The sequence below is a fragment of the Fringilla coelebs genome (assembly GCF_963513975.1).
Source record: "Fringilla coelebs genome assembly, chromosome: 5".
Taxonomy (NCBI): domain Eukaryota; kingdom Metazoa; phylum Chordata; class Aves; order Passeriformes; family Fringillidae; genus Fringilla; species Fringilla coelebs.
Genome location: NC_140033.1, coordinates 66,659,538 through 66,683,805, shown reverse-complemented (window position 1 = coordinate 66,683,805; position 24,268 = coordinate 66,659,538). Strand labels below are relative to the sequence as shown.

At 47.6% G+C, this 24,268-nt stretch overlaps 2 protein-coding genes across 6 annotated transcripts in view; one reads left to right on the top strand and one right to left on the bottom strand.

Annotated features, from left to right (window-relative positions):
• The window catches only part of WASHC1 (WASH complex subunit 1), a gene marked incomplete at its 5' end in the record, with an annotated part of 38,489 nt that extends 31,287 nt beyond the window's left edge, over nucleotides 1-7,202 (top strand). For all 3 annotated transcript variants that reach the window (XM_084206046.1, XM_084206047.1, XM_084206045.1), the window contains 7 exons: nucleotides 1,409-1,545; nucleotides 2,447-2,582; nucleotides 3,662-3,866; nucleotides 4,344-4,508; nucleotides 4,717-4,875; nucleotides 5,464-5,532; nucleotides 6,092-7,202. In XM_084206046.1, coding sequence (XP_084062172.1) covers nucleotides 1,409-1,545; nucleotides 2,447-2,582; nucleotides 3,662-3,866; nucleotides 4,344-4,508; nucleotides 4,717-4,875; nucleotides 5,464-5,532; nucleotides 6,092-6,243 — 1,023 coding nt within the window. In that variant the 3' untranslated portion in view covers nucleotides 6,244-7,202. The remainder of the gene's footprint in view (nucleotides 1-1,408; nucleotides 1,546-2,446; nucleotides 2,583-3,661; nucleotides 3,867-4,343; nucleotides 4,509-4,716; nucleotides 4,876-5,463; nucleotides 5,533-6,091) is intronic.
• On the bottom strand, nucleotides 4,710-23,810 carry DDX11 (DEAD/H-box helicase 11). 3 transcript variants are annotated; one of them, XR_014616163.1, is made up of 27 exons: nucleotides 23,669-23,809; nucleotides 23,354-23,578; nucleotides 22,815-22,901; nucleotides 21,292-21,449; nucleotides 20,151-20,196; nucleotides 19,516-19,623; nucleotides 18,897-18,984; nucleotides 18,243-18,445; nucleotides 17,523-17,675; nucleotides 17,374-17,420; nucleotides 16,525-16,604; nucleotides 15,368-15,412; nucleotides 15,178-15,245; nucleotides 14,758-14,796; nucleotides 14,166-14,289; nucleotides 13,503-13,637; nucleotides 12,921-13,033; nucleotides 12,503-12,575; nucleotides 12,034-12,137; nucleotides 11,329-11,478; nucleotides 9,354-9,422; nucleotides 9,082-9,182; nucleotides 8,589-8,673; nucleotides 7,940-8,015; nucleotides 7,652-7,806; nucleotides 7,443-7,528; nucleotides 4,710-4,841 (listed from the first exon to the last, which is right to left on the bottom strand). XR_014616163.1 is itself a non-coding variant. In XM_084206043.1 (26 exons), exons 1-26 carry the CDS (start codon nucleotides 23,732-23,734, stop codon nucleotides 7,499-7,501), a joined length of 2,628 nt encoding a protein of 875 aa, XP_084062169.1. In that variant the 5' UTR covers nucleotides 23,735-23,809; the 3' UTR covers nucleotides 6,890-7,498. The 3 variants fall into 3 exon arrangements, 2 of the variants coding, with proteins under 2 accessions (XP_084062169.1, XP_084062170.1); XM_084206043.1 differs by lacking the exon at nucleotides 4,710-4,841 and having other exon boundaries at nucleotides 6,890-7,528; XM_084206044.1 differs by lacking the exons at nucleotides 4,710-4,841; nucleotides 7,443-7,528; nucleotides 7,652-7,806; nucleotides 7,940-8,015 and adding an exon at nucleotides 8,143-8,256 and having other exon boundaries at nucleotides 23,669-23,810.
• Between the last annotated feature and the right edge of the window lie 458 nt (nucleotides 23,811-24,268).

Here is a 24,268-nt window from a genome sequence, read left to right as displayed (position 1 = left end):
GAATTTATATATTTTTGCCTATTTGCTTTCATAAAAAAATAGGTGTTAACTTCAATGTATTTTTCACAGGTTGGAACCTGAATTAAATCAAAGCCTTACAAGTCCTTTCTTATAGCATTTTATAGTCTCAGAGCATCATATAAACTCTTAGTGGATTAACTGAACTGTGACTAAGCTATTTCCTTGGATTTCTGGCTACCAGATTCAAGACTGAAATTTCAATCAGCAGGAACTGCTTGTGTCCCTGAGATGTGGTCTTAAAACTGAACCACCAGTGGTCTCCAGTTCTCCCATACAAGGACAAGGAGGGAAGAGGGACTCAGAGAATGGGGTGGTGCAGGGATGCTAGAAGCAGTGAGGCCGTAGGAAGCTGTGGACAGTATTTGGAGAGGTCATCCTCTGGTGGCAGAAAAAGCCGCAGGTGTGGCGAGTTACTTAACCTGACAAAGTGCTCTGGTTTCTCCTGGTATGAACACATAGTGCTGCTTTCCTTAGTTGTGGAGAAAGAATTGTGAAGGGGCTGAGGAGGGGTCTACAGAGGGGTCTGAGGTGGAGGTTTGTTCATCCCAAAGTGTCTCTGTTCAGGAACTGATGCCTTTCCTCCCTCTAGAGCAGAGTGCTGTGGGTGCTGAGCTTCATCCCCCAGAGCATGTGGTAGTGGGCACTGTCACGCCAGCTGAAACACTGGTCTGATGTGGGATGGCAACTCCTGTGCTCTATAAAAGTCAGGCAGCTCAGATGTAATAAGTCCTTTTCGAAAGGGAGCTCTATATATTATGCATGAAGTTTTAGAACCGAGAGAGAGAAGATTTCAGTTCATTAGAGTTGAAAACTCCTGCAAATCCCTCAGGCTTTGCAAAACCATCTGGCACACGTTCCACCCTGTGCACTCCTGTCTGCCTGATCTCTTGCCTAGTGCAGGCACTCTGTTCTCTCTTAACCTCTTTTTCCTTTGCCTTCCTGCCTACCCCACCAGTGCAATCACAGCTCTTAAAACATCAAGTGAAGGCAACAGAGGGGAGGTAATAGAGATGTGTGGGGAACTCTTGCCTGCATGAAAATGTGTTGTAATTGGAGACACTGTAACAAAAGCCTTTTAGGCTGTGGTGCTTGATCCCTGCCTGTGACTATAGAGCCAGAGTGGATACTTGCTAGAGTAACAGTGTTCAGTATGACCCTTCCACTGCACCAAAAGCGCTTGCCACCACTCTGAACTGCCAACACTTGTCTTGATTGTGGGGTTGCAATGTTGTCCACATACTTCCTAGCTCAAAAGGAAATAGAGAGGGAATAGCAGGGTTCCCAGACCATACAGTGGAGCCAGCAGTGTGGGTTGTGGTGGCTGGGGAGAACTGCCTCAGCAGCCATGGTTCTAGTGTCTTACCACCTTTTATCTGTCTTCTTGCAGGAAAAGCTCAAGTATTTCCCTGTGTGCGTGAGCACCAAAATTCACCAGGAGGATGATGCAGAAGAAGGCCTTGGCAGCCTTCCCAGGAACATCAGCTCCCTCAGCTCCCTGCTACTCTTCAATACCACCGAGAACCTGTGAGAGCTGGAGCAGTGCTGTGCTGCTCACCTGCCCCTGCTTATCCTCAGAGGAGCTTTCGCTTCCTCAGGCATTGCAGTGACTGCTTGCTTTCCTGGGGATGTTACCTAGCAGGCTCTTGATAGGACAGGGTTTGATACCTCTTTGCTGCCTTCCAGCTGGGAAACTTCCCTGCTCTTTGCCTTGGGTGGAAGCAGTTATTTTGTCCACTCCTGATCCTCTACTCACCTGATTCAACCCAATTTTGCACTTTCTTTTGCTTAGTTCTTCCTATTGTTCATCTAATTTCTTTCCAGCCTTGAGCTATACAGTCACTCCTGCCCCTCTCTGCCCTGTGTGCCAGCTTAGGTACTGCTGACAATTCCTCACAGCATTACTTTACTGCTTTTGCTGCTTCAATGTCTCCACCACCTCCCTCACTGCAGTTTGCTTTCTCACTGAGCTCACATCATGGTTCTTCTTTCTGCTCTTATTGAAAAGCTATATTAAGCTTGTCTTGAGCTTTCAGCTGCTGGACCTTGTCTTTCTTCTCCTGAGCCATGGATCATTTCTCCTTTTTGTCTGTCCTCCTGGACCTTGAGTGACAAGTCACTGGTGTCCTGCTGCAGACTCTAGGATGGTTTCAGGCCAGGTGGTGGAAAGGGGAGAGCTTGGTCATGGTGGCACTACAGTGGGGCTTTGCTTTAGAATTAGTTTGGAGGCTGCACTGGCAGGGTGGGGAGCTGCTTGCCTCCTGGTTGTGGAGGGGAAAGGCAGGAAAATTGAGCTAAAAGAAGGAACCTGAAAGGCCCAACATGTTCCATCTTTATGAGTGAAGTCAGGTCTCTGCTTCCAAGGCCCTCTTGTGTACAGTTACTTCTGGCCTTGGCTCTCACTAAAATACTTGTTTTCTGCCCTTAGGTACAAGAAGTATGTGTTCCTGGATCCCCTGGCTGGAGCAGTGACCAAGACCCATGTGGCTCTAGAAACAGAGACAGAAGAGAAGCTCTTTGATGCACCTCTCTCCATCACCAAAAGGGGACAGCTAGACCGACAGGTGAGAGGCAGCTGCTTACATTTCAGAGGGTTGTGCTCAGCTCTCTGAAAAGAAAGGACTTTGATAGGCTGGTGAGCAGTTAGGACAATAGTCCCTTACAGGGGTGCAGAGTACCTCATTTATCAGAAGGATCTTGCCTGGGTTTGTGCTTGAGGTCCTGGTGTGAGCTTGATGAGTGAGACAAAAGCCTCACACTTGGCAGGCGTTTCTCTCTGCTCAAGCCTTTGTTGAGTGGTGAAAGGAGAGTAATGGGATGGGATATCAACTCAGCCTTGCTGCTTGACCTCAGGGCTGTAGGGAGGTTTGGAGGATCTATCACTTGATCAGCTCCCCTGTGCCAACTCCTGAGCCTTGGAGTCTGATGGTGAGGTGCCACTGCTAGAAGCTCCCTGGGGTGCAGTGGCATCCCCATCATTCCTGCTGGGAAGGGGTGCCTGCTGGTGCAAACAGAAGGGCCAGCCAGACTGAGCTAAGGGCTGTGCTTAGTGTACACATGGGGTAGGCAGTGCAACCCAGTTGCCCCAACATGTGACTGGCACCTTATAAAGGCCATAACTGGGGTGTACCAGCTTTGCTGGAGTGTCATTTGGGACTGGGAAAAGGAGCCTGGGAATCATTTCCTTATCATGTAGAACTGGTGGATATAATGTATATAGTGAACTCTTTATTCACAGTGCACCATCACTACTATGTTGCCTGTGTGTTAAACACAGCAGCAACCCCCTGTAACTGCTGGGTTGTGCTTCTGCCTTTTAATCTCTGAAATGGTTCAGGCACTATCCTCTTCTGGAGGAGAAGGGACTGGTTTATTTAGGCTGCAGCAGTTAGTGCATGAACCCTTCAGAGTTCACTTGCTACTGTGAAACTAAGAAGAGTCCTGCACTTCTTCCTTCTGCAGTCTACCTTTCCCAAGCCTGGTCTGCAGGAGGTAACTTCTAAGCACAGAGGTGTAGGGGTAGCTGATGTACCAAGGTACACCAGCCCAGCTCTGACTGCTGCCCAGATTGTTCCCCTGCAGTGCCCCTGTTTGCAACAAGCACATACTCACTGTCTTACCTTGTTGGTTTGGGTTTCTTTAGGTCGCTGAAAATTACTTCTATGTGCCAGATCTGGGCCAGGTCCCTGAGATTGATGTGCCCTCCTACCTGCCAGACCTGCCTGGCATTGCTGCAGACCTCATGTACAGCGCTGACTTGGGCCCTGGCATTGCACCCTCTGCCCCCAGCAGTGCTATTCCAGAGCTGCCCACTTTCAACACTGAGTCGGTGGAGCCTTTGCAACCAGGTATTTTCAATCTCTGATCCCAGGACCCTGTGAAGGAGGAAGGCAGGGATTGCTAGAAAGTGGAGATGAGGCAGAAAGTCCCTTGATGAGGTAGAAATTTTAAGATGGATGATGGATGTTGCACCTCTAGTTTAGGCCTGAGGGAAAGCTGCAACCTGCTCAAGTTCTGGCCTGATTGCAGCCCCTTTACCTCTCTCCCCCTCTCTATGCATAGCTAGGGAGGAGAGAGCACAGTGTGCAAGGACTGGGTGTGTGTCAGCCTGGTGGGATGCCCTTGTGCCAGTGGGAGGCAGCTGGGGAGGGAGAGTAGGGAAATCTCAGACACTTGCCTTGGCCCCTGCCTGCTGTTAAGAGAGAGTGCACAGGGAAGGAGTGCTCTGCTGCAGGTGCTGAGGTCTCTGATCTGTTGCTGCTGAGGTGTGTGAAGCTCTGAGCTGAAACTGGGACTCTTCAGATACAACTTCTTTCATATTTCAGATCTTCAAGATGCTAAGCTATTGCCACCTCCTCCCCCTCCACCTCCCCCACCGCCTCCTGTTATGCCAGTTCCAGTGCCTCCTCCACCGCCCCTGCCCCAGCCCACGGCGCCCTTGGAAGCAGCTCAGGCAGTCAGCGAGGAGAGCAGCAGCACAGTGCCTGCAGGTAAGGGCTGGCCTCCTCCACAGCTGCACCAGCCTCCTTGCCTTCAGCCTGTGTCCTTGGGGGACTTCCCAGCCTTCCAGAAGGGGAGGATGTGCAGTGGGATGAGATGCTGTCATGGTATCGGAGTAGCCCTTGCCATGGGAATTTGGCTGGGCCTGTAGCTGATGCGCTGACCCATGTCTGCTGCCTGTCCTTCCTGTCCCTGCAGCTTCAGTCCAAGGAGCCCCAAAGGAGGTGGTAAACCCCTCCACTGGGCGTGCCAGTCTCTTGGAGTCCATCCGCCAGGCCGGGGGCATTGGGAAGGCCAACCTTCGCAGTGTCAAGGAGAGGAAGCTGGAGAAAAAGAAGCAGAAGGAACAAGAACAAGGTGCTGAGATTCTTTGGCAGAACTTCTTTTCCTTGCCCAGGCTGGGGAGGTGTTGGGTCTGGGGGCAGGCAGGCAAGTCAGGAGCACAGTGAACTCACAGAGTAGAAAGGAGTTGTCTCCTCACAAGCTGATGGAAGTCTCAGGTATTCACCACTCAGCCAGAGCTCTATGAACTTGCTAAACCCCACTGGCCCGAAAGGCATCTGTCCCAGGGCTTGTGGAGAAGTTTCTATGTGATGCACAGGACGCACACAAATGAAACCCTGAAGGACAGGGCTGAACCAGTTTAAGTACCTTGGTTGAGGTAGTTGGGGAGGGGATTGATGGAACTGCTTTGGCAGAATGAGACTGCAAATGCACTGCCCCTCAATGAATTCCACTCTTGGTTTTCCCCAGAAGATGCCATTAACCCTGCTGTGCCTAATGTTTTCCTCACCTGAAAATGGACTGTAGTGGTGGGGTGTCATACAAAATTAGAGGTTTGGAGTTTTTTCTTTAATCTAAAAGCAGTATTGCAGGGAAATGCTTTTGCCATAGTGCTTAGCTCAGACTAATCCTTCTTCACTGACTTCTTGTGCTCTGTTTCAGTGAGAGCCACGGGACAAGGTGGAGATTTGATGTCAGACCTGTTCAATAAGCTGGTGCTGAGGCGCAAAGGTACTGAACTGCAATGTGGGCTGCTCCTTCCCCTAGGAAAGAGGGAGAGCACTCCCTGGTACCCAGGTTGTGTCAGCCACAGCCTTGGAAACAGGAACAGAAATTTTCCTGGGCAGTGTACCACGGTATAGTTGGGAGTGTCTTTACAGAGAATGAGCAGAGGAATCTCCACCTCAAGTCCAGCTGGAGGCACTGGAAGGGTTTGTATGTTTCAGAGCATGGACCCTGAAAGCTGCCTGTGCAAAAGGGACAGCAGTGTCTTTTCTAATCCAGTGCTTGGGCAGCTGGGCCCACTGCCCATATGGGCACTTGAGATGCTTTGGCAGGTTTCTGGGGCATTTAGATTGAAGGTCACACCTCAGCACTGCGCATACAACAGCAGGGACTTGCTCAGGGGCAGCTGTAGTTAAACTTTGGCAAAAGTTTATGGCAGCAATAAACATGTTGGCTGTTCTGGTTACCTGGGTGGTGAGAGCATGGCTTTCCCCCTCCCCTTTGCTAAATCTCTTCGGTCTGTAGTCCTCAGGTGTCACTCACTGGTGGTTTCCTTCTCTCACAGGTATTTCAGGGAAAGGCCCAGGAGCCTCTGGGAACACGGATGCTCCTGGCAGTCCTGCCGGTGCCTTTGCTCGTATGTCGGACTCAATACCACCCCTCCCACCCCCACAGCAGCCCGTGGGTGAGGAGGATGAGGATGACTGGGAGTCATAGATGGGATCCATTGAGTATTCCTGTGAAACTATTGCTGTCTGAAAAATTTCCATGAAGTTGAAGGAAGCAGGTCCTTACTGCCTTCACTCTGGTAAAAGTGGGAAGTGTCATTAATTAAGAGTGTGTAAAGGAAAAGCCCAACTGTCTAGCCTTACAGCCCAGCACCACAGGCTGGAGGGCACCAGATGCTAGAAGCAGGTGCTCCCCTCCCTGAAGGCAGAGCTTGTGCAGACCACAGGGTTTGGACCTACTCAAAGGGCAGGTGACTCACAATGGAAGTTTCTCAGAGGCAGCTGTTTCTTTCCCTGTGGGGCTAATTAACATACAGGGAGCGGGTAACAGCTCTGTGCCATAAGTACTTTCTTCCTTGTGAAGAGCCTGGAGAGGTGGCATCCAGCTGCTGCAACTGGAAAAGAAGCAAACAGGGCTCCTGGGACAAGACTTGCTCAGGATGACAGAGGTAGCTGGGAACAGCTGAGGGATTATGTAGCTGTCCCTGGTGTTATTGCTGCCCTCCAGCACTGACCCATAACCCTGGAAAGAACCCCAGAAAAGTTAAATTTAAGAAGTAACTTCGAATTCAGAAATTTGGGGGTTAAAAAGAGCAGAGCAATCCTGTACTTAAACATGATCAAAGGAGAAGTGCTGTATTGTAGCCATATCTTTATTCCTCTTGTAAGAATAACTGCTTCAATCTATTCGCTGTTTGAAGCAAGGTAGAAAGAGGGTGAGAAAAAATGTTACCACAGCTGCTCCATTACCACTCTATGTTACTCCAATATGACATAAATTAGTAGCCTGCTAGTTTGCAATTCCTGTGAAAAGCTCAATGATGGCATTGGTCAGTCAGGCCTCCTACACTTGGTGGTTGATGGGAAAAAACCATATGTGTTCAGTCAAAATAATTACTCCCCATACTTAAGTGTACTTAAATAATACTCGCCATACTTGAGTGTTTTTATTGAAAGTATTTAATCAATTTAAATAAAACCTTAACAGCTGTAAACAAGTAGGTGCCTGCTGCTACTCTCTTCACCTGCCTGAGACCTACAACCAGTTTCCCTCCTGACTGTGGTGCTGAAGGCTGTCTCACCATCATAGCACTCAGATACTGAACAGTAAATATCCACAAAGGAGGTAGAAGGCAGAGACTTTATGAAGTCCATGGTACAGAAAAGCAGCAACTTGTGTTACTTTACCTAGTCTTCAGAGGTGTAAGTCATAATGATGAACACCATCTGTTCTCTGCTCCAAATCACAAAGCATCCAACTTGCCTCGATGGAACTGGGAACACAAAACCAGGCAGTTTGTCCTCGGCCTTACTCTAAAGGGAAGGCTCTAAAAAGGTCCAGATGAGGACAAATGGGGGACAGTGTTGGTAGGACAGAAGATACGAGGAGTTCTGACCTTTCTTAACTCAGCAAATGCTGATCCAAAGGCAGGTTTCACCTGGGTCCTCTCCCTGATCCACTGGGGCAGTTTGTTAAAGATGGCAGGGCGTGCGTACCTGTGGTCCAGGAGCAGGATGCTTGCAAAATCCTTCTGGTGGCGAATGGCTCTGCCTGTTCAGAGGATAAAAACAAAGAATGGCCCAGTCAATTGTTTGTTCTCGTCATCTATAATGCATCCTTTTTCCTACCCTCCTCCTTCAGTGTATTTGGTATCCCCCAGCCTGTCCAAGGAAGGATGAATTACCTATCGACTGGTTTACTGCCTTCATGCACAGGTTTTCAATCAGCACTCTGCTTGGTGCCTGGCCACCAGCTCTGGGCTGGAAAGAAGAAATAGGCAAGTCTGAACACAAGGCAGATGTAAATCAAACTGGGCACTCTTACTGACAAAGTGAGGTAAATACTTTTACCCCTGCAGGGTGAGCAGTAGCCAGGCAGACCCCAAGTGGAGAGTAAGGAGGAACAGAAGAAAGGCTGCAGTCAGAAAACTGTGTTGAGCGTTCACAAAGAGCCAACTCAAGGTGCCCTTGAAGGCAGAAATCTTGTCCTCAGGAACAGCACCTCCAGTGAGCAATGAGAAAGGACAAACGATCCTGGCAAGCAGCTTCTACCACCCTGCCACCCCCTCTGGGTTGAAGGGTCCTTGCTCCCCTTGGAGCTCAGAGCTGCCAGCAAGTCCTGGTGACACTTCCCTCCACCAAACCTCCTCTGTGTTTAGGGCCACCTGTCCAGGAGCAGCCTGGAGAAGGCTGTGCTCTCAGTACCACACTGTCTGGGAAATGAGGGCAAGCGCAAGGAAAATAACCTCTGAAGGCAGCTCTGGGGCTCATGTGCTGGGAACTTAATTACTATAAAGCAGAATTGAAAGAGACAGAGCTGTAAGTGGCTCCTACCATTGTTTTGTCAAGCCAAGTCATTTTTTCCTGGAGTTCTGGAGACCTAATGTTGGGGTAAGGCATTCCCACCATAATCACACACCTGCAAGGAAGGACTGCATTATTCTTAATGTCTCATCCTAGGGCACTTTGCCAATAGACTGATAAATTAGAGGTCACTGCACCCCTGAAAGACAGCCAGCCCTGCAAACCAAAGGCAACAATAAAGCACAGCAGTCTGACAAGCATGTGCTGAACAGAGCTGCAGAGGGATTCACGGTGCCAGAACAAGGGATTATCCAGCATAGCAAGCCTAACTGCATTATTCACAGGAAGAGTGGCCTGACAGGTGGGTTTTACATCACCCAGCAGCCCCTCCTGTTGCTTTAAGCATCAGCTAAGTCACACGTTCCCCAGGATTTTCTATCCATGCAAGTACTGATGTGCCCACCATGCTTGGAGTCACTAGAGCACAAGCCAGAGCTGGCTTTCCAAGGAGCAGTCACCTTACCTTCCCAGGTCATCAGAGAAATTGATCCCTTCACTCATTTTGCCTCCAACTACAGAAAGCAGCAGGGCCCCTGTCATCTGTCCTCCTGTCTGGCTGCAGCGCTGCAGGAGAGGGACCAGCAACTTAAACCAGAGCAGGGAACATTTCTGTGCTTCAGAAACACTCCCACACCTAGGCTAGAGCCCTCTGTCCTTGATAAAAGCGCCCTCCTTTGCAGCATTCCCATACCTGCTGGGCTGCCACACTCCCACCAGACTGTCTGCTCAGCTTACCTTTATGCATTTGGCATATTCCACTAGCACCTGCTCCACCTGGTTGGCTTTCTTAGGCTCCTGAAAGATCTGTCAGGAACAGTTCATCAGTTCAGCAACACAGCAACAGGAAGCAAACAGTTTAAAGAAAGCAAATCATTTTACCCCCAGGCCATTAAACAACATATGGAACTGAGGTCATGCAAGGGAAAATTGCCTGAAAAACTAATTTAACCAACTTTCTTCCACCCTGAAAATGCACTATAGCTCTTTTTAGCTGGGCTCTGAAGGGAGAAGAAGCTGCTCCTGCCCCTCCAACATTCCCTTTCAGCATTGGGAGACTTGTTCAATACTGCAAGAAGTTACAAATCATCCGAAAAGCTGAGAGACAAAAAAGCCATGCGCACCTCTTGCACCTATGAACCAAGACCCTCTGGAGTCAGGAGACTCTACAGCTGCAAGGTCTTGGAGGACAGGGACAGGACCAATCAATTTGAATCATCAGTTAATTCCAAGCAGGGGCTCCCCTTGCCTAGTGAATAAATTAACTTTTCATGCAAAGCATAAATAAAGTAGTACATCTTTATGTTATTCTATCACACCTAATTAGTTACTGAAAACCTCTGCAGTTAATTAAGCTGTGCTGTACCTTGGCCTAAAACACAAGTAGATTGCCTAATAAACAAGAGGTCCAACATCTACCTTCTGTGTAAGAGTAAAGAACCTACAGAATGTGTTTTCCTTTCGTTAGCAAGTAGTAAGGTAAAATTTTACCAGTCAAAATCAGTCTTTCAGTAGAAAAATAACTGGCAATTACAAATACAAGGCAAAACTAACTTATTGAAAAGCAGCTATTGAAGCTTCTGATTTAAATTAACTTTCCCTGTGTGATTTGTATAATCTCAGTGTGATCTCACCACAGCAACCTCAGGAAAGCCTTGAACCTTCCCCTGCTAAGATTTGATCTTGTGTGTGGGCAGTTGAAAGTCTCATTTGCTGCACTTACACCCAATTGCCTTGCTAATGCATATCCAATTTGCTGGAGACTGCAAAGGCAAAACAAGAACAATTTGGAGTTGAAATTTGGAACAAACTGTGTGTGGCCCAAAGCATTGGAGGAACCAGTCAGAGCACTGGGACCCTGACATGACACAGCTGAAAGGCACTCAAGAGTGGTAACTCCAGAAACACAGAGAAAATGAAGCACAGTGCTTCCACCCAAAAACCTACAGACTGCCCCCATGTGTCAGAATGCCAAGAATCGTCAAAGCTATGAGATATCTGGGACTGTGGTAAGTTGTTTAACTTTTGGTACACACAAGTCACAGCCAGGGTATTTGTAATTTTTCTTTCCCCTGGCACATATGATCCAAGATCCCTGCACCACAACCTGAACTGCCTGACTTCAAATACCCAGCTTTCAAATACCTGAGAGAGTCATTGCAAAGACTTCATATTTGCAGTGATCTCCCTATTTAATTTCTCATTGCTCCTTCAACAGGAGTCACCACTGCTTGTCTTCCAGTTCTCATCTCTACTTCTGGCAGACAGCAAAATGCCATTTGTCTTATGAACTGCTCTGTTGTCTCACTCTGCCTAGCCCTTGGCTGTGCTGGTCTGGGCTCAAGGGACAAACAGATGAGCCTGGGAAAAACAATTCCCTGTAGGAGCTCAACCTGAACAGCCCCTCCCAGCCACAAGAGAACAAGCCTGCTGGCTGTGGATAGCAAAGACTGTCTGCCCCATGGCCACTACACTGAGTGTGCACTTCAAGGATGTATAGCTGCAATCAATCTCATTTAGACTGCAGCTCGGTGCTCAGCCACCCAGGAAGTGTAATTTATTCGTTCCTGGAGGAATTAGCTGGATAAACATCCATTCTGCTCTGCTGCACAGACCATGGGAACAACTCAGAGAGAGGTCCATAATGCATATGCAATTGTTTGGGTTTTGACACCTCCATGGCAAGTCCCAACTGCCCTGGCTGCACAATCACCTTCTTCTTGGCTGCCAGGCGGGAGAGCAGCCCTGACTTCTCCCAGTGTCCATACACCTGCTTCTCGTATTCATAGGAGGGGAAGAAGCACACCACACCTCCTGGGATCACATTGCACAGGTTGCAAAGGATTCGACCTGTCTCATCCATCTGCAAGAGAGATTAGAGCACATTGCAGCTGACAGGAGCCCCAGCTAATGCTGCTCCAATTCTCTGCTCAATCCCAGGATCACACCTTCCTTATGACATGCCTTAGGGGAGGAAAAAATGTGGGAAATATGCCAGGTCTGTGAGAACTCCCATGGGGAGCTGGGCATCACTAAAAAGCTCTTCACTGCTTGGCCTGCTTCCCTAGCCCAGGGTTTCTGTTGTGGTTGTGGAGCCGTGGTCATTCAGGAGAGGAAGGTTTGCCTCAGTGGATGGAAGTTGTCCCATTAGAACAGATACTGAGAGCTGGTTGGCACATCTGCTTGAGATTCAGCAGGGGCAGAGCAGACCTAGTGTCTAGCCTTGGGTGCCCACTGGCCTGCCACAGGAAGAAGGAAGATGTGCCAAAACACCTTCAGCTGCTTCTGTGGTTTGGGATTTCCTTTGCCATGGCTTTTGCTCAGCCCCCCTCTTAAACACAGAGTGTAGCCTGCTCTGAAATATAAGCATGTGAAGCAAAAAAGAGATCCCAAGGAAGGCAACAAAGGACAAACTGACCATCTGAGGCAGGTCTCTGGTCTGGTAAGTGAACTCCAGCTGCTGGTTGGAAGGACCACTGCAGAGGATGATGGGTAAAATATTTTCTGGAGGAATCACATGTCCTGGGGACAAAAACAAGTAGGGAGAGTCAACATCACTGCTGTTGGCACAAACCCCATGAGCTGAAGGACTTTAATAGCATTCTAGTGACAGAGGCAAACGTTTGCCTGGCTAAGCCAAAGTGCCTAAGTCACTCATCTGCTCCAACTTCCATCCTCTCAGCCCCTGGGAGGAAAGCATGGCACACTGCCTGCTAATACCAGTCAACACCACAGGGGAAGCTCAGAGTGAAAGGGAACTCACACCCCTTTGCTGCCCTGATTTTTAGGAAAGATGCCACATTGCTTTGAGTGCTGACAGAATAGTCCTAAAGGCAAACGGCAGCCCTTGCCCTGCTGAGCCCTCCCTGCCAGCACTGCACACTCACCACAGGAGAACTCCACGATACGGGCAGGGTCCACACCAGCACAGCACAGCAGCTGCTCTCGGAAATCAGCCACCTAAGATCCACAAAACAAAGACAAGTGAAGTACCAGTGTCCCAAAAACCTCTACACCAGCAGCATCAGCGCGGCTGGCAGAGCGCAGCCCGCGCCCGGCCCAGCAGAGGAGCGGCAGCGCCCTCTGCCCGCACACAGCGGCACCGACCCTGCAAACCCCCGTGGCGCGGTCCCGGTGCGAGCCCTGGCCCTGCAGGGTGAGGATGGCATCACCACCTCCTCCCACTGCTCCCCGCACTAATTCCAACCTACCACGGGCTCAGCCTGGCTGCTCTCTTTGCACCCCGGCTTGCAGATAGCACCACCGACCTGCTCAGAGCCCAGCACAGCATCCTTATTCCCTCACCGGCTGCATGGTGCCTCCGGCAATGATGACAGCACGGCATTCTTCCACAACCTTGGCAAAGTGGACAGCTGGATTCAGCAAGAGGAATTTGAGGCTGCTCTGACCAACTGTGCCTGAGAAAAGGAAAGAAGAGCATTCAGGAGGGAGCTGTGACACATACTCAGGGATATGAGAGATTCTCCCTCCCGACCTGGGCACTCTGGCAGGTACCCACCTCTCAAAGTAAAGACTTGCTGTTCAACACAGACAGAGGCAGCAGCAGGTAATGCCAACCTGGAAGTTACCTTCTGCTTCCTAATCTCCCTGAAGCTGTACAACAGGTGAGGTAAATTGCAGGACAAAACCTGACATCCCAAGTGGGAGCAGGCCTCTGCAAACTCTGGCCCCAATGCCCATGGTTAAAAATCCCCTTGGGGTCATAAGCATCCTCAGACAGACCAAGCGTGCCAGCCCACATCACAGATGGCACAAATGCAGGTTCCAGATTTCCCAGAGACTCTTATATCTCCTCCTTCAGTGCCAGTGAAGCACCCTGCTTGTGACTGACTCATGCCACCCTCTCCAGCTCACCCTTTCCAGTACCTTGCCTGTTGATAATGACTCTGCCATCTTGGTTTGCATTTGTGAGGGCTGAGAGAAATCCTTCAATCTGCATCAGTGGAGAGGCAGTTCGGAGCTGGTCATGCTCAGCCTCCATGGGAGGGCTCTGGGGGGTACCTGCTGGCCCAAAAAAGAAAGGAGGTCACACTTCTAAAGACAGGGGTAAAGGAGGTCACACTTCTAAAGACAGGGGTTAAGCACAAAACATGCTCTACAGGAACACAATACCTACATATGGAGGCAGAGAATAAATACCCATTAAAGGGGAAAACCCAAATTCTGTCTCATTGCTAAATTTAAAAAAAAAATTAAAAAAAATCTGATTTTTGTGGATGGCACCACTAAGCAAAGCTACTACACCCAGTAACTCAGGTCCCAGAGCCAGGAGGTCACAGAAGTGCAAAGCTTCAGTGCATGTGGTGTGAACATGGAATTACATTACTCAGCTTGAAAGGGACCTCAACTAATCCAATGTACAGTTGCCTAGGTCAGCTAGAGAGACCTGTTAAAAAACAACCATGCAGGACACCTTCTTCAGTCTCTCATTCTGCACATCTGCCTCCACCCTTTCCTCATGCAGAGAGATGTGGGTTCCACATCCTCACTCTGCCCACAGATGCACAAGGAGAGGATGCCTGAACTCACCCTCCTTATCAGATCCCTGCTGAAGGGTCAGAAGAAAGTCCTGCAAACCAGCCACCTTCTGGTTCTCCTTGTTGGTCTTCACAGCTGAGGCAGGGCCCCCATATCGCTCCACAAACCCAAAGAGCTGCCAAACAAATGCCAGAAATACTAAGACTACCAACAGCAGGAATCAGAGAAGATAAAGGCAGGTTTGCTGATCTGCCACAAATTAAATTCCTCAGTAGGTGTTCACAAACCAGCCTAATCAGAATGTATCAGCTCCCATTACTTTTCTACACCCACTGAATAAAAAGCAAAACAAGTTTCTGATGTCTGTTCTTTCACTGCAATGCAGCCTACTTGGCTGGCAAATTTTGAGGCCAAGCAGCACAGAATTGGCACCCTCTGCAATACCAGGGTAAACCACATTGTATTTTTTTTCTGGATAAGCAAGAGTTAATCTGCCCATATATGATTTTTTATAGGAACCAGTTTGTTTGCAGAACAGGATGGAGAACACAAGCTCCCACCCAGCTGCTACATCTTCCATCTCAAACTGCAGGTGTGGAACAGCACTGGAACACTGCTGACCATGAAACCTCAGGGCAAGTACCTTCCTGCTGATAAGGCTCTTCTCACAGTACCGCTGAACCTGTTGGAGGGAAGACAGGAAAATGAACTGGCATTCAGCATCCCTTCTCCCATCCTGCTGTCCTTGATCCCTGTCCAGCAAAGCTGTCACTTGCTGTGCTCTTGGGCAGAGGTGCACAGCTCTTCGTGGGCACCACCAGCCAGACCAGAGTTTATTACGATGGCATTCCAGAGTGGAAACACACAGTGTTCAACTGCTGTGTTTGGAGGTTCAATGGGGAAAGTTAGGTTACTGGAGCAGCAGAATTTCTGCATCCACAGCCCTTAACAGTGCAGCTTTGCCTTACAGACAGTTAGAAAGCATGGGCCTTGGCTCTACTTCCAGCTCTCACACAATAATCTCAAAAAGTCACCACCACCTGTGCCCCAACATTTGCATTACCTTGAAGAGGTTGATATTGTCAATCTGGCTCTGAAATAGAAAGTCATTGATGGATTTTAGTACTGTCCCTGAAAGAAAAGAGAGAAGGGGAAAAGAAATTATTGGCTGCTGCTGTGCCTGCACCCCTTACTGCCCACACCCATGACCCTGCCTGATAGCTCCATACCCCTGGAGTTCACTCCAGTCTTACCTGTTTGGGAAACTGCCTGACTTCCAGGATTCTGGTTCACATTACCTGTAAAGCATGAAACCAATTCAAGGAAGGCTTTAATGTATCTCAAAATTAAGCAAGAAACTAAAGACTGAGCTTGAGGGGTACAGTGCATAAAAAACCCAAGAAGTAACATCTGCAAAATGTAGCTATACAGACAAAACACCAGCTCCCACTCAGTTTTTATTTGCCCTAGAGTAGCCCTACATTGTGGAACAAGTGTGCTGCTGCATCCTAAGGAACACCACCTACATTGCTTCTCTGGCAGGAAGCAGCAGGTAGGGTGGGGGATCAGAAATGCTCACACCCTGTGTACTCATCAGGGAAGGGACTGCAATGCATCTCTCAGCCCTCCCCAGTGCAGCAGCAGGGAGCTGGCAGGCAGCTGGGAGGAGGGGAAAAACCTAAGGACACCTACATGCCCAGAGTCCAACAGCCAGAACAGGATTAATTGCTGCCACTCACTGCATTTTATGTCCTAGGGTTTAACACCGAGCTCACATCTCATTTTGCAGCCTCTGCCCCAAAGGGCTGCATTTCCCCTGGCATGGAGGAAGTTCTGTATGAACTTAGGACATGCCCTCCTCAAGACACACTAAGGTCTAGCAAACAGATCACTGGAGAAAAGGAAAGAGCCCTACAAATTCCTGTGGACCTAAAATCAAAAAGCAAAATATTTTCTCACAAAGGAAAGGCACCACTCAAGAAAGATTCACTCTGCAGATGCATGCTGACACACAGAGGCCTTGCTACCAGATGACCTGGAGATTTATTTCATGCAGTTCTTGTGCTACACTGTTATACATGTTATACATCTGCTGTATTCCTCACTTAGCATCTTACATCATCCCCACTTCAACTGGATCTCAAAACCACCCAGAAAAGGAAAGTGCCTCTACCAACTTGCAATGTCATCTGCTGCCCCTAAGCTAGTGAAACAAAGAGAAGGGTTCCAGCAGACATCAGTCAACTTCCCCACGTACAAACCAGCCTGCAAAATAAAACTACTGGCATCTGAACCTATAGATAAGCAACACTTCCCTGCAGTCTCTGCAGAGGAGGAAGGGGGACAGTGTCCTGAGGAAGTACTAACTAGAGTTTATCATTATCCCTGGAGACATAAAAGGTTTGCTTACCCCCCAGCATAGCCACAAACTGCTCCAGTAAATACAGGATCTGCTTAATGTACATCAAGTTCTTTGCCTTCAAACGTTTCCTATGAAAAATGAGACATGTTTAGGCCCCAAAAACTCTTTAGGGACTAACCAAAGCAGATGAGCTGCAGAAACAAGCACATGAACTCTTCTTCATTTTGGAGAATCAGGAACTAAGATTTTTTCCAAGTTCCTTCTTCCCGTTTGTGACAGGCACAGTCATCTGGATATCCTGCCCAAGGTCATCCCAAAGCATTTACCCATGCTCCCCCCACTGCTCCTACCACTGCACTTCTCCTGCATATTAATTATAGTTGGTTTATTACAATGGCACTGATGCCTCAAGACCCTGTTGCAATACTGCTCCAAACATTCAGAGTTATTATCATGGAACACAACAATCAGCCACTGCAGGGATAGCAAGATGCAGAGCCAAAACCCACATACAGCTTCCTCCTGCTCAGAGCATCCTGCTTCTAACATTATGCCCGTCAGCACAATGAAAGACTAAGGGAGAGACATGAAAAACTGAATCCTTTGAAACTGCATCACAAAGTAGAAGTGATTAGAGGGAGATATTGGGAAAGGAACTGAGTGTATAAGGGGAAAACAGAATCCTCAGGGCATCCCCTTCTTGCTGTTTAATACCAGCCCCACGAGTCTGACTTAGACGGACTCTAGACAGAGAGAATGAAGCAAGTGTCTTTTCATCTGCAGAACTCTTAATCCAGTAACTTTCCACTGGGGAAAAGCAAGCAAGACCCTGCAGCCATGGGGCAAGCCAAGGCATCCACAGACCTTGCCTCTGCTGTTTTTCCCCAAGATGCTCACCTGTATCGCTCCATGTACTGTGACAGCTGGGAGTGGGCACAGCACAGCTGCACAAACAGAAAGCAGAAGCTGTTGTTATAAAGGAGAGAAGAAAGAGCACTGCTGGAAGCAGAGTTCCCTCTCCAGTAGCAGGCCAGGCTGTGACTCACCTGAGAGCCGCTGACCTCGGCACTATGGATGCAGGTGATGGTGTCTATGAGGTTGTGGGCCTCGTCAATGATCACAACCTGGTCCTTCAGCTTGATGCCAGCAGCATTCCTGGTAGGCTCATGCAAAAGCATCTGATAAGGCAGCACCACCAGCTACAGGAGAGGCACACACTGCCCTGATTCCAATCCTTACAAACTTAAAGGCATTCTACAACCACTCTTAACAGCCCATATCAGAGGGCCATGCAGAATTCAGCCAAGTGACTTACTCTTCTTATGGGAAAAGTAAAAACAAAACCAGGAGCACATGCTTGAGAGGGGCACTGGGATGTAAGTTGAAGAGAAATGATTATGCTACAATTGCATATGGGCTCAGGTTACCTTCTAAATCTCCTTTGGACCACTGAAAGCATGTCTTCAGAGAGAACCAAGCAAGGAAGAAGAGAGGTGTAAGAGCTAAGAGTGCACCTGTATGTCAGTATTGCCTCACACTTGCTGAACTGCTCAAGTATTTCGAAATGCTGAGAGATACAGCATCCTTATGAACTTCTGATGGGAATTCTCATTTTCCTTAGTTTTCTGAGCAAAACTACAGCTGGCAGAAACACAGCCTGTTTACAGACTCCCGCAGTCTAAGTAACAGTACTAGAGGGAGCAGGCCATCAGTTCATTCACAGTAGAGTGCCTGGCATTAATGCCACTAAAACTCTTACACCTTACCTGAGCAGCAGGGATAGCGAATCGACTCCCGTAATATGGGCAGGCTTTGGTCTCCCTTCCCAAGGACACCAACTGCTCAATATCCTTCACTTCCACCAGAACTTCATCACGGAGAAACTGCATTTGCTCAAAGGAATAAAATGGGCACACGGTGCGACTCACACGTCTCTTCTTCCCCTCATTCTCCTCATTGCTCTTCTTTTCTAACAGCAGAAATCAAAAGAAAGCTATTAGCAAGACACACAACAGCCTAGAATAACCACTTTGCAGAACCTCATGGATTTCAAAGCAAGCTTTGTCCTGTGTATTCCCTATTTTTAAATTATTCAGCAGTAACATTTCCATCTTCACAGCAAACACTACTCTTGCCAGTTAGATTTAGTATGTGACATCTTCCAACTTTTCTAGCATTGAGTTAACAAACACAAGTATCTTTCTGTGCAGAAGTCGTGACCAGTTTAAGACACTCAGAAAATTTATTCTGATCTCAGCATAGCCTGGAGATCAAGAAAAGCACCAAGGATTCCTGTTCCTCCAACCTGTCATTTTCAAGCTTCTACCACTCTTGCTAGAACTGACTGGCAGTGCCCACTGTCTCCACACTCTCATGACACCTTTATGAGAATTGCTTCCCCAGGCTAGGAGCATTTTTACCATGTTTGTTCTTTTGCATCTCCATGCAGCGGTCATTGATGAGCTGGAGAGCGCCCAGGCGTCGCACCTCCTCATTCACACACAGATTCTGGCACATGCAAAGAGAGGAAGAGGAAGGGAGTCAATTCACAGCTGAGTGCCCCCACGTGCACCCCCTGCTGTAAAATGAAAGCTTTTCTTTAAAGCAATCTCAGGCCAGACTCCAAAAATGAAAAGTTTACCACTTAGACATTGTACATACTAACTGCTACAAATATGCTCAAAACTCACAGAAACTTAGGAGAAAAGAGAAAAAGAGGGCTCACTGCTATACAACAGCTTCTAAAAAAATGCTGCCAGAAGTACTAGTTTACTAAGAGAAGCACCTTCTCAGTGACTCAGACATCTGTAATGCTCCATATTAGAAAAGGTAAAACATATTCTTGTATTTACATCAAAGGATAAATGACCAAAACAGAGTTCACAGAAAAACGTACATCACACAAATCTGTGTTGTGACCTATGGCTGCCTTAGTTTTTCAACAGGAGACTCAGCCAGTCCCCAAGGTGACTTCTGTGGCACCAGATCCACACAGCTCCTGGCAATGAGTTCTGGGTCCCTGAGAACACCAGCACGTACCTGCCTGGATCCCAAGGAGACCAGACGTGTGTCTTTGCCAAAAGGACTCTTCTGCACCTCCCGCACAAACTGGGACAGCTGGGAGTGAGTGCGGCTGCAGTAGTAGATCTGAGTGAGGAAGAACCAAGGGAAGACAAGAATATGGAAGCCAATCCCTACCTATGACCAGTCCTATAAGGAAGCAGCCAAGCACTTCAGCAAGGTTCACCTTGCTCAAGCTTTCAAAAGCACAAGGGAAAGCACATGTTTGAGTGTCACCTTAAAAGTGCTGAGGCCAAAAGCCCCATCTTTGTTTTCTCCTCTGCATTTGTTTTTGTTGCCATTTAATTTTACAAGGTCCCTATAAAACAGGGACTCACCACAGGAGAGTAATAAAAAACTATTTATTGCTGTGTGCTTTTACAGCAAGCCACAGCAAAAACAAAGCAAGTGCTTAGGCAGGTGGCGTAGTCCAGAAGGAGATGAGCACAGCAGAACTAGTTGTCTTTATCAACAAACCTGGCAGGTTTTGGAAGCTAGCTCCTAAATCCTTCTGTACTGCCTGTACTGCCTGTTGGAAAGGTGCAAGGAAGCCATCATTCTGTTCTCTCCTACACTATTCTATGAAGTGGCACTATTTAATTTCCTCATCTCACCTTAGTCACATGCTCCTCTTCCAAATCATCATCATCTTCTTCCAGCCTAAGAAAAGAGAAAGCTCAGTTTCCTTTCAGCAGACCACTGACAGTAAGAATCAAATGATGCTCCACCACAGGAGTGCGGTCTCAAGTAAGTCATCTCAAAAAGACCCTCAGAACTCATCTCAGGTGGTAAAAGAAAATTTAACTTTTTAAGAACAGTGTAAGTGTGCATAATCAACTCAAGCCTTTCCCTTTAAAGAAAAAAATCTCTCCTAGGCTGTGCCTTTTTTCCAAGTTCAAGAATTTTTTTTCTGTTGATTGAGGGGCCTCTAAGCCTCAGGCATAAGCTAATCAATGCTATACTATTTTTTGGTGACCTTATTTATTTATTTTTGTAAACCTTTCCCATTAGAAGCAATTTACCACCCTCCAGATATTGCACAAAGAAGGGCTTCATGAAAGCATTCAGCTGCCATAGAGCTCCTCAAAGGCGACAGCAGTTCAATGTTGATAGATTACCAACATACAAAAAAGTATTTAAATGTTCTTCAATTTTTAAGGCAGAAGGCTATGTCTAGACACTAATTAATAAATTTGTAATTTAAATGTGTTTGATTTTTAATGCTGAAGTATGGCTTCTGGCTTTCTGCATAAAGCAAATGCATGAGAGAGAAAAGTGTGCATGGGATTTTCATGCCAAAGCTCTGTCTTCAGAAATGTGAACATCTCTGTCTTTAGAGTATCAAAAGATGCTAGTGCTAATCTGCAGAACTGACAGCTTCCTCTGGTGTCCTGAGTTCTGCTTTTCTAATGCAAGGAACTTGATCTTGAGTCAATAACTCAGCATCCAGAGGCGCTCTTTGGGAAGCTGGGCATGGATAAGGGCAGGACACTGCTACATATTTTAAGATGCACTTTCTCAGAAAGCACTTCAAGTCACTCAGATCAGTCTAACAAAAGTTTAAAAAAACCAAAAAAAATCAAACTAAAATCCCCCCCAAACAACCAATTACATAAAACCCCACCACCTTACACTGTTTGAAAAGGTGAGAAACACTTTTTAATAAAATTTGCTTGACTTCTTTAATCAGGGGAAGACAAAAATTAGGCAGAAAATGTTTCCTTAGCACGGAATCCCCTCATTCCCTATCCTTACCCAGATACCACCTTCTTTTCATCATCACTCTCATATTCAGCAAGAATCAGCTCCTCCTCATTGTGATCCAGCTGGTCTAGAGCACCCTCTCCAGCTTCCTGTGAAAGAGCCTCCTTGCTGAGCTGAAGAAGGCGCTTTGCCTCATCCTCCTCGTATCTCTGGAAGGAACAGAAAAGCACAGCATTTCCCACACAGAAAGAGAGTGGCACAGGGGTTGCTTTATGGCATGAACAGGTCAGAAGACAGCACAGTCCCTCACAGAAGGCTGAAGCTGTTCAGCTCTACAGAAGGCAGCTGATACCAACAACCAAAGATTTGCCCACACAGATGGCTATGAAGGGGAAACATGAAGGATTTTCTCTGCAAAAGGCCTGCTGAACTAACAGACCCTAAATGAAATGTTCATGTAGTCCACTATTAGTTGCTTAAAGTGGCCCATAAAAGATGTCTGCCTGAGAGGAAACAGTGTGTAAATAAACCTGAACAAACAAACATGTAAGGATCTAATCAAACACTCCGTGCACATTTAACTCAAAGCTAGGATCAGCTCAGCATCTGGTTTAGAACAAGATTTCTCTTGCTGCTTTTTCTCCAGTTGTATGACTGCTACTCTAACTCAACTAGAAAAATTCAGTTGAACTGTTTAACAGTTTTCTGATTAGCTTTTGTGTCATGACAAAGAAAGGTTCATTTTTCCATCTCAAAACAGTATCTTCCAATGTCAATGAGCATTTTATTACCATGGAATTATACAGAAAATGCAGTTAGTAAGCACTACAGAAAAGATGAATCAGTTGCTTTTCTAAATCTCCATAATATTTCCCTCAGTTGCTTTCTTTATTTTCATCATGCTTCTCATTTCACATGCTCTTCATCTTCTTTTAAGAGACATGTTCTTTGTTCCATTTGTTTTTTATTTGCCATTCTTTACTATTTCTGTCATTTCCTTTTGACAGGAGCTGACCAAAACATTACACAGTATTTGAGATAGAGCACACTAGAAATTAATAGCCTGGCAGCATAATAAATCTATTTGGGGACCTGAACTAAGCATTTCTGGGAAGTATAACTTATATCATCAAATATCATCAAGAGCACTGAGACCAGTTCATGCACCTAAATTAAAGGAAATATGTATCTGTGAATTTTAATACCATTTTTATTCCAGAAGTACAGACTGTTCACACATGTTCATAAAACAGAGATCTTTCAAAAAAAAGCCTTTGAGTATTAAAGCTTTTAAAAGAAAAACAGAAAGCCAGAAAGCAGTCAGAACACACATATTTTCTGCCCACACACAAAAACTGTCACAGGAAATTATCAATGCACAAAGTGTTTTTCACATCTGTACTTTCAAAAGAAAATTTAACAAATAATTTCAGATGACCAATTGCAGAACCCTCATATAAAGAGCTCCTCAAACAGGTGGGTTGGAAAAGTCAGTGTGACTTTTCCATAAGCAAACATGAACAATACTGAAGGTAACCAAAACAGAAAGTTTTGATCTCTGTGCAGTAACTCACCTTCCTCTTTGCTGCGTATTTTAACTGCATGTTTTGCCGAATTTTCTCAAGACGATCTTCTCGCTTTTTCCTTCTGATCTGGTCTTCCTACAAAAATGGCAGAGTGTAGGCAGGATTAAGTGGATTTAGTCCTCAACCCCTGGTATCACTACTTATGCTCTGGGCATAGAAAAAAGACTAATGGAAACAAAATTGCCGGTACAGGTGCCGTTCTCCTGCAGTGCTCGCCTACTGAGTGTTACTCTGCTCAAAGCAATACAGTTTCCTGTCTTGGGCAACCTGCAGGCAAGGCACACCACCACCAAATTTGCCTCTCGTGTTCTCCACTCACCATCCAGGCTACAGAACAGTTGGTGTTCCCTTCCTGGGAGATGCTAAAAGGCTCCTGGACACCGGCTACCGCGCTGGAGCAGAGAGGCTGTTCTAGGTGACCCCACGGGTCCCCACCAGCCCCAGCCATGCTGTGTCTGTGTGACATCAGCCCTCCCCATCCCTTCCTCGTTATTTCACCCGTCCTCTACACACGAGCGCTTCCCCACCTTCAGCCTGTCCACCATGTCCCGCTCCTCCTTCTTCTGCACGAAGGCCGTGACCCAGTCCGGCTGCCCGGCCGTGTCCGCGCTCTCCGGCCGCGCCTGCTGCGGGCTCGGCGCGTCCTGCCCGCCGGCCCCGAGCGCCAGCAGCCGCGCCTCCTCCTGCCGCCGCTTCTCCTCCCAGTCCCGGAGCCACGCCAGGGCCCCGCAGATGAGGCTCAGCGATTTTCCCTGTCACGAAGAGCCGACAAGGTGAGCAGCGCTGCCGCCACCGCCGCGGCCCCGCTCGGCCGCATCCGCGGCTCGGTCCCGCCATCTCACCGTGCCCGTGGGGCTCTCGAAGATGCCAACCCGGCCGGCCTCCAGCGCGCCGTACAGCGCCTCCATGAACTGCTCCTGGATGCGGTACGGAGTGTAGGGGAACGGGAACCGACCCGCCACGGGACCCGCCGCCGCCCCGCTCTCCATCCCGTCCCGCTTCGAAGCGGGCGCCGCGGCCGCGGCCGCCCCTTCCCGTGACGCGGCGGAAGGGCCGCCCCGCGCTGCACGCAACCCCTTCCCGGACTGCCACCCCCATTCCCCATTCCCTCCCATCACACAGGCACAGAAAATTAGACTGCAGAGGAGGGGGAAAAATGAGGTTTTATTTAGGATGTGTGAAAAATGCGTATTTTATGATTGGCTTTTCGCAAATATTAAAATGAGTATTATATGTGTTATGTTAGAAAGTTATGCTGTATTAATTTTCTTAAGTAGCGTGGTAAATATAGTTTTCCTTTCTAACATAATGTTAAAATAGAAACTATGCTATGTAAGATACTTTTTTTTAAAGAAAGGACTCGCACCGAGGTAGCAGCCACAGGACACCTAAATCTTTCAGAGAAAAAGAATTTATTGTCCTCTTATCAGAAGAAATGAACT